This window comes from Salvelinus fontinalis, chromosome 32, assembly GCF_029448725.1.
Source record: "Salvelinus fontinalis isolate EN_2023a chromosome 32, ASM2944872v1, whole genome shotgun sequence".
Taxonomy (NCBI): Eukaryota; Metazoa; Chordata; class Actinopteri; order Salmoniformes; family Salmonidae; genus Salvelinus; species Salvelinus fontinalis.
The window spans coordinates 22,853,333-22,867,511 of record NC_074696.1 but is presented as its reverse complement, the minus strand read 5'-3'; the positions used below and the strand labels follow the sequence as shown (position 1 = coordinate 22,867,511).

Below are 14,179 nucleotides of genomic sequence, written 5' to 3'. Positions count from 1 at the left end.
GAGAGAGAGAGAGAGAGAGAGCGAGAGAGAGAGAGAAAGAAAGAAAGTGAGTGAGAGAGAGAGAGTGAGAGAAAGAAAGAGAGAGAACGAAAGAGAGAGAGTGAGAGAGAGAGAGAGAGAGAGAGAGAGAGAGAGAGAGAGAGAGAGAGAGAGAGAGAACGAAAGAGAGAGTTTATGCAGTACACAATAATGAGTCAACATTGATGGGATTTGTCATTTATGAAGACAACAAGTCTTGCTGTGCTAATAGTGACCAGCCCAGTACCTTGGCGAAAGCGTCCCGGCCGAAGCAGGCCTCCTTTTCAGTGTGTCCCTTCTCTATGACCTCTCCGCCCCCGGTGGCCACAGTGCGGTACAGCAGGCTCTTAGTCACGTTGTCTGGCTCTGTGGTGGTCAGCCCAGCGATGTGACTCACAGCCTCAGAACCCACCACCTGGACACTCTCACTGTCTGTCTCGAACTGCAGGTTGCCCTGGGGAGTGGCAGGAACACAGTTCATGATCCTAGTACTATAAAACTGGATTTGGTATAAATCATAGATCACAGGGTTGAACTTAAATTTCACAAGTAAATTGCAAGATATGTACTAAGAAATAATATGGTTTCCAACCAGGATATTAAATGTTCCTTCGTCTGTGTATCATCTGACAAGTATGTGTAACTGATAGATGCACACACACACACACACACACACACACACACACACACACACACTACATGTTAATGTTTTTAAATATGGGGATCCTAATGAATCAAATCAATCTCTGTCTGCACCATGAACACTAGCTCTTAGTTTAGAGATGGGCACCAATAATGTAAGTAACCAACATGCTACTTTAGTTGCATTGGACCATTCAGGTATCATTTGGTATGTATGGCCAATAGAAATGTGACCAAGAATATACTGAATACAAGCTACCAGGATGAGGATGGTCCCCAGGATCCTGTAGATGGAGGCGATCTCCTCCTCTGAGAAGCCAATCACCTGCAGGGCACTCAGCACAGCCCTGTGACTGGACCGGTCATTGTTGGATGTCTACAGAGAAAGAGAGAGGTAAATTACAGACTACAACAGTATTTACTACTCTTTACTTAACTTTACGTTAGGTTACCTTACTTTATGTTACTTTACCCTAGGTTATTTAACGTTATTCTACTTTACCTAACATTACTTTACCCTAGGTTATTTAACGTTATTCTACTTTACCTAACATTACTTTACCCTAGGTTATTTAACGTTATTCTACTTTACCTAACATTACTTTACCCTAGGTTATTTAACATTATTGTACTTTACTTTACGTTACTTTACCCTAGATTATTTAACGTCATTCTATTTTACTTTACGTTACTTTACTTTACCCTAGATTATTTAACGTTAATTCTACTTTACTTTACGTTACTTTACCCTAGATTATTTAACGTCATTGTCACGCGGTGACCGTAGATTGCTTTTTATGTTTCCATTTTTAGTTTGGTCAGGGTGTGATGTGGGTGGATATTCTATGTTGTAGGTCTAGGTTTTCTATTTCTATGTGTTTGGCCTGGTATGGTTCTCAATCAGAGGCAGCTGTCTATCGTTGTCTCTGATTGAGAGCCATACTTAGGTAGCCTGTTTTCCCACTTGTGTTTGTGGGTGGTTATTTTCTGGTTAGTGTTTGTTGCACCTGTCAGAACTGTTCGTTTCGTTGGTCGTTTTGTTGTTTTTGTTCGTGTATTCATTTTGATTAAAAGTATTATGGATACGTACCACACTGCACTTTGGTCCTCCTCTCCTTCTCCAGACGATTATCGTTACAGTCATTCTATTTTACTTTACGTTACTTTACTTTACCCTAGATTATTTAACGTTAATTCTACTTTACTTTACCCTAGATTATTTAACGTCATTCTATTTTACTTTACGTTACTTTACTTTACCCTAGGTTACTTAACGTTATTCTACTTTACTTTACGTTGCTTTCCTTTCTTAGAGACAGGTGGAAACACTGTATTCACAAATTAGTGTTGAGTGTCTATGCGTTTTATCCAGCACCCAATGTCATGGTAAGGTTGTGGAACTACTGTAGAAGAGTGAAGGAAAACTCACAGTGGAGGCAGCTCCTTCTCTGGTATACACATAGTTGACAGGGTCATTCTGGAGGTGAAGTGACCCCAGCATTTCCTCTGAGCCTCCACGCAGTAACTGTGGGAATACACACACATACAGTACAGTAGAGAAGTTGAATTGGGAAAATGTGGAAACATTCATTACAAATTATTAATCTGTAATAGAACGAATCAAAATAGCCTTTTCCACCCATTCCTTTTCCTGATCCAGCCAAACATGTCCTGATCCACACAGCATTAAGCCATTCTTAATCATACTTATGACTTTATTTTAACAATATATGCCATTTAGCAGACGCTTTTATCCGAAGTGACTTACAGTCATGTGTGCATACGTTTGACCAGTAAAGGTCTATATTTACCTGATAGAAGGAGTGAAAGTTCCTCTCTCCTCCCTGCTGCTGAACAACCCTTGACTTTGCATGTGGGAACAGAGAAAAATACATGAACTCACACACATACACACACAAACACATACACACAGGCCGCAAGTTTAACCAACCACATAACTCCCAATACAAGACAGAAGAGCGGGGTTCAGACAGTTCACTGATCCGCAGTTAGTAAGGTTGCGTCTGTGCAGTGAGAATGGATGACACCGTCGTTCACACAGCCCCACTGTGTCAGGTGGTGTGATAGGCTAGCTCATAGAAAGGATAAAAACAGCGAGCCCTTCATTATCATTCAACAGAACCAGAACAGAACAGGGTGTAATTCACAGGCATTTCTATTCCCGGACCCACTCTCTCACTCTCTCTGCTTCACCACCTTAATCAGACATGTATGTTCCACCACGAAATGAAGACCAGAAAGTGGATAGCTTTTCAAAAGAAGACTATGGACACAGACACATATTAAGTATATTCCTTCACTATTATATACTCCTTCACTAAAAAGCATGTTCAATCTCTGTTTGTAGTCCAGGACAAGGCTTAATCAGTGTCTGAGAAACTTGGCCTATAAATACGACTTCTGTTCAAACCATCCAATCAAATCTCCCCGCCTATCTGTTAAGTCCTTCCCCTCACTTCAAGCGCCAATCACTGTATGTCTCTCTCTATCCTATGTAATCATATTGCTCTTACCTTCTCCAGCAGGTAGTTGTTAATATGTCCGCCGGTGGGGTCGCCGTTGAAGTTGAAGTTGATGTCCATGTACTTGCCGAAGCGGCTGGAGTTGTCGTTGCGGTTGGTCTTGGCGTTACCGAAGGCCTCCAGCACACAGTTGGACTTCAGCAGAACGTTCTTCACACTGTGTCACAGAGGAGAGGGAGGTCATCATTGATACTATCAGGTGACAATGTGGCCCAAAGAGTGAGAGGAGAGGAAGAGAAAAAGAGGCGAATTGGAAGTCCTTTCCACCCTTCAATTGTGAATTTGTGTCTATGACATTGAGACTGACACAATATAACCTTGTCTCTGGGCTATTGTACTTCTGAGGTTAGGGAGGAAGCCTGATGCATAAGACTAAATGCAATATACTGAAGTTCCTTTCAGAATCAGAACCTGTACTCTAACCCAGTCTAAGATGTAGTTATTTAACTGGGAGAGGAGAGCATTTGACACTGATGACTCACCTCTCAACCTCTGCTCTCTGGCTGGGGTTGGTAATAGCTGCGATGTACTGCATGATGTACTTGCTAGCCTCTGTCTTTCCCGCTCCACTCTCACCTGGGACACACAGACACAGACCATTAATAAAAAAAAAGCAACTCACGTATAGCAGTACATGTACATTACTTGAGTATTTTACCACAGATACTGGATATATTAGTAGACATACAGTATATTTTTTCTTCTACGATATGAGATCATACATGGTAAACTGAAGCGTATTTATGGCATGAATCTTCTTGAAGTAGTTATTGACTGTCAGTCACCAATCAACATGACTCTATTCCTCTTTCTATGACCGTAAAGTAGCCTGCTACACACAGCAGATGAGGAAACAGGACATTATGAGCTAGTGCAACTAAGAAAAGACCATTGCAGCAACAGTGAAGACTAATAAGCATCCTGGAGGAAGTGAGGAACTGAGAACACTCAGAAACTGTAGACATTCGCCTTTTCTCAATTACAGCTGTGTCCTCTCTCCTCCGTCCTCTCTGGCCTCCTTTTAAAAAAGATCAAAAGTAATCGAGGAGAGGTGGCGAAGAGAGGGAAACAAGATGAAAATGTGCTGGTAGGAAATGAGACTCCCCTTCTTCAATCGCACGTCATCAGGCAAATTACGTTTACAGGGTGGAATCCCCCCCCAAAATTATAAAGTGATAAAAACAAATGTAGCTAGTTGTGTAAGACATTTTATAGATAAAAGGATAAGTAGCAGATCATTTTTAAATGTGTTCATGCTTTTCTCCTTCGAGACAACAACAGCTGATTCAAAGGGGGTGTGGCAGATTTCAAAACTCTTCCGCGAAGGACTCATAAGTGTAGGACTCGTAGGATACAGTACACTTGTGCTTCCTCGCCAAAAGGACGCTATCGAGGAGGGGAGGACTGTCTTCCATTTGCCTGCTAACGAATTGACACACTCCTCGACCACACAACCACATATCGGTTTCCGGGTCATGGAGAGAGGACGGAGGACAGACTTTTGCTCAAACAAGAAAACCTCATAGACACACAGAGTGGCATGATGGGGTCTGCAACAGGACAGACTGTGAATAGATTAGGGACCCTGCTCAGTTCTACTTCCCTCAGTAAACTATTGATAACTGGGTGCTACTGTATACACCAGGAAGCAATTCCATCACATGATAGTGCCCTTAGAAATATTACATACATAAATCAACAAAACTGTCCTCTTTTTTATATGAAGGCAACAGGACATAGCCAGTTAAAAAACGATTCATGCACCATGCCTTCTGACCTGCTCAGAAACCAGCAAGGTGTGAGTCAAACAAGCTAAGCCGGACTGTGGTAAACTAGGTAAAAGATGATGGTTGGAGTATGAGATGGAATGAATGAATGAAAGAAAGACTAGGAGACTGGAGTCTGAGACAGACCTGATATGACGATGCAGGTGTCTTTGGCCCGTCTCTTCATGGCCTTGTACGCAGCGTCGGCCACAGCGTACAGGTGGGGTGGGTTCTCGTACAGCTCCCGGCCACGGTACGCGTCGATGGCCTCTTTACCGTAGATGTCCATCTGTTTGTAGGGATTGACTGACACCACCACCTCACCTATGAAGGTGTAGATACGGGCTTTCTCAAACCTGCCAGGCACACAGACAAACACAGAGACAGAGTTGAATTTATTGTAGTTTTTGAAGTATGGTTTTATATTTTTATGTAATGTCTTCATGTAGCATGAAAATTGTCCAAGTATCAATGTCCACAACAGAAACATAATTTTGATATGAAACAGCCAACTCCTGATAATAACGCTGTAACAAGGGGGACCATAATAGTTTTTGTCACAGCAATGCTTATATAGGCTATAAATAGCCTACAAATACCCACACCACATTCAACAGTCAGTATCTAAGTCTCCACCCCATCAACACCAGAGAGAGAGATGTTTACATAGACATTAGATAACCTATTTTACAGAGAAACACCCTGACAGAGAAACACCCTGACATAAAAACGACAACATATTTTTGCACCTAGTCAAACCTCTCACCCTCAAGAGAACACGCCCCAAAGGACAGGAAGTGACACAGGTGGGAAGTGAGAAGAGGAAGTATGTACAAATTATGGCTCAAGAGGGGTTTCCACTAGATAACTCAGCCATAAAGTCAGTTTCAACAGCAGTGCAGTTAAGGTTAGAGTTAGGTTTAATGGGTGGAGTAAAGACATAATTGTGACTTTGTGGCTGTGATAACTAGTGACAACCCACAAGAGGTGTCACTTCCTTCACCTTGTTTTACCTTCCTGGGTATTGGTTTGACTTGTTGTGGCACCTATTCTGCTGAAATTACACAGAATTGTCTCTTTCTATGTGTAAAAATACAATATGCATGAAATCATTAATCAGCTCTATTTGCTTCTAAACCAAAAATACTGTAAATGTCACAACCTGTGATACAAACATGGGCACAAACAGTAATTTACAGTGTATATTAGATTATACTAAGACCAGGAAGTGACAATGACTGATCCTAAAAATATCTTGATGGGCAATATTACAGGAAAGCTTTATTTTATAAATTCCTATCTAACATCAAGTGGCCCTGAATGTTTCTCCAGACATTGCCATGGGGCAAGTCTGGTCAGGCAGTGCATGATCAAATGAATGGGAGCTTCAAGGAATAAGAATTGTTGCATGCATTACCTAGCTTACCTTCTAGGGCAAAGGCCTGACTAAAACACATGGGCTACATGTGAAACGGGATCCTATTTCCTATTTATTCCCTAAAGTGCACTAATTTTGACCCACAATATAGGAAAGGGAATAGGATGCCATCTCAAATGCACCTGTGGACTATGATGAGAAAAGTGATATGAAACTAGTGTCCATTTGCTAAGAATCTGTGAGCTGTATAAGATCTACAAAATAAATAATTGACATGTTTGACCACTGTAAATTCTTGAGTGATATTCTACTCTAACTCCTAGGCTTCCACTGGATTCTAAAGATGTGGTGCTATGTGGTTTCTCAATACTGTCTCAAGAGAAGGGCATGTCACGACGTTACCAAACTTGAGAGATAAAAGCGAGAGAGAGAGAGAGCTGTGCTGTCTGACAAATGTTGGAATGGAGAGATGCTGAGAAGGGTGAATTTAACAGCAGATGCAGTCAGTCACACCACACCCAAAATAGAGGAAAAAAAGGTCACCTGATTCACTTAAACTCAACAGAATACGTCACTGAGAAAACCAATCAGAAAGGGTGGGCTTTTACAGGAAAGTAGTTCCCGTAAGTGTGAAGTCAAACAAAACGAGTTTAGACTCAGGTCTTGACCAATGGGTTGATGACGTATTCTTGACTTACAATGCATCTATTTATGTGACCGTTTCTATGGTGATAGCAACTAGCTGGACACACAAGTTCATATCGCAACCACTGAAGGTGGGCGGGAAAGTCAAACCAGAAATGACTCATCCTTCTCCTTTTCCTGTCTCTCTCTCACGTTCTCTACAAGTCAACTTCTTCACCGTGGTTCTCGTACAAACAAAGAGTTTATAACACTCCTATAAGAGAGGCCCTGAAAAGTTGCCATTGTTGTGAGGCTGATGAGTACACACTCTCTGACAACAGAGCTCTCAAATATCAAGCTGTGACATCACAACCCTACAAGCACACAACCAGACAGTTTGAGATAACAGATACATCTACAAGATTTAAGGGCCCACAAAGTCATCCGTAGGTGTCCCCATGACAGCTTCATCTCCATCCCTGTGTTACAGACAGCTGCTTTCTCCTCCCCTCTACCTCATCTCTTCCAGAGGAGACTCTACAATCAGGACTTACCTTAACTTCAGATTCTCCATAAACTGCTCCATGTTCACCTCATCCAGAAGGACAAAATCCGACTTCCCAAACTCCAGACCCTCCAGCTCCGCCATCCTAACGGACAGACAGATAAACAGAGAGGAAGGAACGAACAAGGACTGAAGAGAGAAGAGAGAGAAGTGAAGGCAGGCAGACTAGTGCTGCTGGGGCCCGGTGGCGTGCTGTGGGTGTGGCGTAAGTCTGTTCTTTTGTAGTGTGGTGGATTCTGGGATGGTGTGCTGCTTAGTCAAGTCACTGGGGGCTGTGGTCGGCATGCTGCAGCACGTCATCCTCTCAGTGGTGTGTGTATGTGAGTTTGTGTGTGTGTGTGTGTGTGTGTGTGTGTGTGTGTGTGTGTGTGTGTGTGTGTGTGTGTGTGTGTGTGTGTGTGTGTGTGTGTGTGTGTGTGTGTGTGTGTGTGTGTGTGTGTGTGTGTGTGCATGCGTGTGTGTGTGTGTGTGTGAGAGAGAGAGAGAGAGAGTGAGAGAGCTGGAGGCACACACTGGTTGAATCAACATTGTTACATTGAACCAACATGGAATAGATGTTTAGTTGATGTCTGTGCCCAGTGGGAGAGTGAGTGTGTGTGTTGTGTTTGTTGCGGGTATATATAATATACATAACGGGACAGAGAAGAGCTATCATTAAATACATACAGCACTTCTGCATCCTCCTCTTCCTGCCACAGGCCTCCAGACCTCCTTGTTTCCGTGGGAGACAGACCACAGTGAGTGAACCATTGCAGAATCTCTCTCAGGCTCTCCCTCTCACTGTTGCTTTCTCTCTTTCCGCCATCCTTTGCATGCATCTCCATCTTTCGAGCTCTCTCACTCTCTCTGTCTTTCAGCCTCTCCCTTTGCATGCCTCTTTTTTTCAGTTAAGACTTCACATATTTGACAGAAAATAAAAACAGAACAGACACATAGGCTCTCTCCACTGCCAACCATGTACAATTCATCCTGTAAAGCTGCTGTAAATTTGGGAACAACGTTCCCTTATCTCCTGGGAAGGATCAGGGCATTTCCTGCTTCTGACTCCACAGCAGCATCCCTGGGGTTTGTCATGAGCTAGACATCAGGCTCATCCTTATCAGACATTAAACCACATCATAATTGAAGGCAAATTATTTCTGTAAAAATTGCGGGATTGACCGATTCCTGTGTAGACAACCATCCATTTAAGACCAAGATTTCCACTCTGTTTCAACAGTATGGTATTTCCCAATGCAGAACAGGTAATCTGTCTCCAGACATGAGTCAGAACGTAGAAAGAGCAGTCTTCTACCAACCTCTGGAAAAGGATGGTGATACATTGTGTGGGGGTGGCATCAGTGTATGAGAGGACAAAGAGGGATTCAGTCTTTGTCAATACTGCCAAATAATAAAATGTAGATAACAAACAAATCAATTTTCTGACATTTCAGTCAGTGTACTTCTGTCAGCCTCTGAGTAGCAGCCTTAGTCAACATCTTACATTTGAAGATGAGTCATTTGTTTTTCTACAACGTGTGAACCAACGTTGTTTGGGAAACAGTGTATGATGAGGTAATGGACCTCAACATAAAACCTCATAGCACTCATTGGCTAGGAGTGGTTTTTGCTTCTCTAAAGCTGCGTTTACAAAGGCAGCCTCATTCTATTTTTCCACTAACAGTATTTTTTAACAATCAGATTAGCTCTTTTGCCAATAATTGGGGGGAAAAAACTGAATTGTCTGAGTGTACAAAACATTATGATTATCCAGGTGAACCCTACAGTATGATCCCTTATTGACGTCACTTGTTAAAACCACTTCAATCAGTGTAGATGAAGGGGGGGACAGGTTAAAGATTTTTATGCCTCGAGACAATTGAGACATGGATTTTGTATGTGTGTCAAGAACTGCAACACTGCAGGAGTCAACATGGGCCAGAATCCCTGTGGAACGCTTTCGACACCTTGCAGTCCACGCCCAACGAATTGAAGCTGTTCTGAGGGCAAAAGGGGAGTTGCAAGTCAATATTAGGAAGGTGTTCTTAATGTTTTTTCATAATATTAAGAACATGCCCCATTACATCATAAGTATCATTCCATAGACTGCACTACCACTCACCCCCTCCTAACCTGCTTATCTCTGATCAGCACTTCCTCTGTCAGTGTGCCTTGTGTTCTGTCATGTCGACTGCGTGGGGCCGCCTCACATCCTGTGTAGAGAGGGGGGGGGGGGGCTTCCTCTGTGAGCACTTCCTCTCTCATCTGCTTCTGGCTCCATCATCACACAACATGACACTCTGAGTCCAGAAGTTACACACTCAGAATCAGTCTGACAAGAAGCACACAACCAGATACTAAGGCAAAAGCATAGAGGCAGACTGACATAGTAACAGAATTAAGTGGAATGTGGAGTCAACGACAATTCTAAAGTGAGAATATGTTGATTTTAATCTATGTGAAGAATTTAAATGAACACATTCCATGACAGTTTCCACAAGTGATTGAATGAGATCATCCCAGAATAGGCAAATTGTTCCAAATAATCAACACAGAGAGATTATGATTAATCATTAGGCTACATTGAAAGTCTACTCCAGAAACGAATTGCATTTTCATTTGCATATTTTGTACAAAACCTTTCGATAGTGGTTTAGTCTCAAACACAATGAAAATAACAACAAATATCACAGCAACAAAAAAAGATTTACAAATATAATACATTTGTCATACTCTTGAACCCTCAATAAATATAAAGAAAATCAACCACATTTATTTACAATAATAGTTTAAAATCAGACCATAAGAAAGAACATATTAGAATCTGTCAATCAATTTGCCTAAGCCAAAGTGTACTGAACATTTTGCCCCACATGACATATAACATATTCAAGAAATAAACAGCTAAAGCCAATTGTATTATAGGTGTCAGAATCTAAACTAGTGACTTGTTATGGCTTTTTCTTTTTTTTCCCTGATAGCATATCCTTCCAACCTGCTTTGTTTGTAGGAATTTTGGTAAGTAATGACTTCTTTTTCGTCACTGGCATCTGAGCTCCAGCAGAGGGCCCTACCATATCATCCTCCCTTCCTCGCCTCGAGACGTCCCTCTGTGTTACTCTCTGCTCCTTTACTTTCTCCTGTGAATCAGAGTGACTTCTTCCCCTGTGACTGGGGGTGGATGTATAGGGTACTGGGCTTCCAGCCCTCTGTACAGTCCTTCCATGCCCAGAGTCACCCTGGTACTTTGAGGGGGAGTAATCTGGTACAGCAGCAGACACAGGGACAGGCAGACTCGATAGAGAACGGCTTCTCCTTTCCCTTGAGCCCCTGTCCAGTGCCCTCCCTGTTCGCCCGGCTGGTGGAAGTTCTAGGGGTTTTCCCAAGAGAATCTGCATCATGTCATAACTGTCCCTGGAAGGCCCTACAAGGCGGAGAATATCTCCGACCTGATCGACGAGGACAGTAGGATAAACACTATTATACTTCTGAATCAGTTTACTAATTCTAACCTGCCCGTTGTGATCGATTGTTCCCAGTGGGATTTCTTGGGTGCGTAGTGTTGAGTTGAGTGTAGTGAGATAGTCTTGCAGCTTTTCCATAGTACTCTTTGGGTTCTTCCCCTCGAGGCTAACAGAACTGATATCGGAACATTCACTAGGCTGCACATTCATTTGAATGTTGTTGCTTCCAAGAATTGTATCAATGTCCTTTATCCTGAAGCACTGGGCATATCGGAGCACATCTGCGTCCATTAGGAAGGAGACCACACTGCGAGACCTGCTGGGAGATGTGTTCCTCCTGTGGGTCACGTTGGCTCCATACCCTGGTGCCAGAAGACTGGGAGATGGGTTGCCACTCGGGGGGCTGGAGAGGCTACAAGGTGACCCTGAGTCCCGTGAATAGTTGGTAGGGGAAGAAGACTGTAGGACATGTGCAAACCGCTCTCCATTGACTGAAATAGGACTCCTGCTCCCAGCATACATAGGACTCATGTTACCAGCATGCATTGCGGTGCTATTGATGTGGTGCATCCTGGTGGAGGCTTTGTAGGTCCCAGAGGCATGGCCACTGAGGCTGGGTGTGGAAGGGTTGTATTGGGGCTGGTTGTCTTGGTGTAGGAGCTGCTGCAGTTGGGCCTTCACTGCTCTGAGCTTCAGAAAGGAGCCCTGGACAAGCAGCTGACCATGTTGAAGCTCGTTCACCTTAAAGCCATGGATGTCTAGGAGTCGCCGCACCTCTCTGTCATTGGGGAACATACTCACATCCAGAGTTGCCTTGACTGGCATGTCCACCTGTGATACACACACAAATAAAACAAAACAAGATAAACATTAGAATTTAATTACACTTGAACAATATGACAATATGATATGTAATACAAGGGACGGGGGCTTTTCCCTACCTCAGGCCTGTCAACTATTCTGACTTTGAGACAAAATTGTTGTTGGTCCACCTTCAACACATGGGTCAACCGCGAGACATGGGCAGCCACTGCAAAAGAGAGAGGGTAGGTTAAAGAAATTATCAAGTATTTGTGGTGGTTTTATGTATCAATAAATTCAGGGGGAAAGAGTAGCCTACTTTAACACATACTAATATTGTGACATATATTCATTGCATACATTTTTGTCCCTGATCCCCTTCATGTCTAGTTCAGCCACTGAATATATGTAAGTTACCCTGCCATCAGTTACAGTAGACCGCCTACCTTCTGGTTCCTCAAATATGACAAAGGCCTGTCCCGGGCTATCAGATGGAAACAGCACTCTCTGCACCTCTCCTCCACCGTTCCGTGGTCGCAGGAAGTGTATAGTGAGCTTGTCAACCATTCTATCAGAGGCAAGGATATTGGGGACGCCAAGAACCTCCACGACTATACCCTCCATTGTGAAATTCTGTCAACACTGGAGAAAGAGATGAGCAACGTGACCGAAGTTGAAACCACATCATGCAAGTAATGGAGATAAAGACCAGGTCATGCAAATAAAGGCCATGTAAGGTGAAAACCTGAAAGTTACTGAAAGTAAGCATTTTGACAGTACGAAATATTTAATTGAACGCAATATATTCTTACATTAAATTAACTGTTTATGGATATGTCAGTTAACGAAGAAGTTCTCCTAATCAATGTTATTTGTTTGGCAATGTTGTTTTAATCCCTGTCAAAGTTTCCCACTCATTTTCCACCCATTTTTCCTCTAAGAAAACACATAGCAAAGATACTGACGCAAGTTTTGCATTTTACAGAACGTCTTGTGTTTTCCTTTTCCTAAAAATTGTGTAATTCGAACCTAAACTTACCTATCTATCTAATGTAGTCGTTCGTTCAAAATAAAGTTCGTCACTAGGCATTTCGAGAAAACCGAAAGTGAAAGGAGCGCATATTTCTCACGATGGCCACTATGGGGCGCTGCTTGACTAAATACTATGCTTCTACTCACAGGGGTTCTGTAGTGTACTGAACCCCTTGTAATAATACATTGTCAAACGAATTCTCTCATTGTTGGAATCATGTCAATGCAGTTTAATGCACTCAAAGCTGTTTTAAATATAAACCGAGACCAATAACTATCGTAATATCTGTTTGAAATGGTATAATGATACAGTATATCCAGCTTTGTTGAAGAGACTGCAGGTAGGCCTATATCAACCATCTGAGGGCAAGGTGTACATTGGTCTACTCAAGGTTCATCTTCTTACATACCTTCAACACATTGAGCGGTGACAAGACAATAAATGGTTTATAACAACTGTATTTGTATTCACATTTAGTTTTTTTCATTTTGTTTTTTTCTTGATTATTTGAGTACAAGTTGTACAAGTACAAGTTGTTGGGTTGGTGTCTTGGACCCAAATGTCAATCATGGGGTTATCCAAGAAGCTGAGCTTCCCATATCAACCAACAAGGAAGTTCAACTGAATGGGACAAAATCGGATGAGAGTATCCAAGATCCATGTTTGTTCGGCTGGATTACATCTTGCTTGAAAAGATCCTGTCGATTCCAAAACAAATCAAAATTGTCAAAGGCTGGTGACCCCTGATTAAATGAGGCATACTAGTGCACTAGTTGGCTAGTTCATATGCACCATTTGAATGAAATTGTATTTACAAAGCCCTTTTTACATCAAATGTTGTCAGGGTATAAGTGCCTTGCTCACAAGCACAACAGTTCACCTGAAACAAGCAGCCAGTTACCAATTCAGAACACTTTTTAGCACCCAACTCGAGATTCAAACCAGCAACCCTTTGGTTTTAGGTCCAATTCTCTAACCTCTAGGCTACCTCCCAAACTCCTGGGAAGGATATTTGTACAAGAATAAAACAAGAAGCCCAAATTATACCAAGTCAAAGACAGTCCTGTTTTAGGGGTTTTAAACAAATAGTGATTTGATACAATTGATACAAAGACTATTATAGTCTTCAATGATACATGTTAAGTGTAAGCATGTCTGAGGTTTAGCTAACTTAGGCGTGGAGACACTGCAGGGCCTCAAACCATCTCAATTCAGAGCCACAACAGAGCAAGCCTTGCTGAACAGCTTGCGTGTTATTGATATAATATTGTTTTACCAGATAATGAAAAGCAAGAGAAGCCTACGGTAATATAATTATTTAAACATTCTGAGGCTTTAAAAAAATGACCTTTTCAGTTATGGTATC

General features: G+C 42.3%; 2 protein-coding genes across 2 annotated transcripts in view; both read right to left on the bottom strand.

Annotated features, from left to right (window-relative positions):
* Positions 1 to 7,742, bottom strand: part of LOC129830938 (unconventional myosin-Ig-like) — a gene marked incomplete in the record, with an annotated part of 78,394 nt that extends 70,652 nt beyond the window's left edge. Inside the window, 8 exon segments of the mRNA XM_055893792.1 lie at positions 266 to 472; positions 920 to 1,036; positions 2,090 to 2,185; positions 2,472 to 2,525; positions 3,195 to 3,360; positions 3,686 to 3,779; positions 5,117 to 5,325; positions 7,526 to 7,742. Of these exon segments, the coding sequence (XP_055749767.1) occupies positions 266 to 472; positions 920 to 1,036; positions 2,090 to 2,185; positions 2,472 to 2,525; positions 3,195 to 3,360; positions 3,686 to 3,779; positions 5,117 to 5,325; positions 7,526 to 7,620 (1,038 nt within the window).
* A 2,198-nt stretch (positions 7,743 to 9,940) lies between these two features.
* Positions 9,941 to 12,901, bottom strand: LOC129830936 (uncharacterized). Its single transcript, XM_055893791.1, has 4 exons — positions 12,820 to 12,901; positions 12,227 to 12,422; positions 11,921 to 12,009; positions 9,941 to 11,810 (listed from the first exon to the last, which is right to left on the bottom strand). The coding sequence occupies exons 2-4, from the start codon at positions 12,402 to 12,404 to the stop codon at positions 10,467 to 10,469; spliced, it is 1,611 nt and encodes a 536-aa protein (XP_055749766.1). The 5' UTR covers positions 12,405 to 12,422; positions 12,820 to 12,901; the 3' UTR covers positions 9,941 to 10,466.
* Positions 12,902 to 14,179: the final 1,278 nt, after the last annotated feature.

Excerpts from the sequence above, each read along its gene's own strand:
- LOC129830936 (XM_055893791.1), bottom strand. The coding sequence starts at position 12,404 with ATGGAGGGTATAGTCGTGGAGGTTCTTGGCGTCCCCAATATCCTTGCC. Across the intron at positions 12,010-12,226 it reads CATATTTGAGGAACCAGAAG|TGGCTGCCCATGTCTCGCGG; the intron begins GTAGGCGGTCTA and ends TCTCTTTTGCAG. Across the intron at positions 11,811-11,920 it reads GAATAGTTGACAGGCCTGAG|GTGGACATGCCAGTCAAGGC; the intron begins GTAGGGAAAAGC and ends TGTGTATCACAG.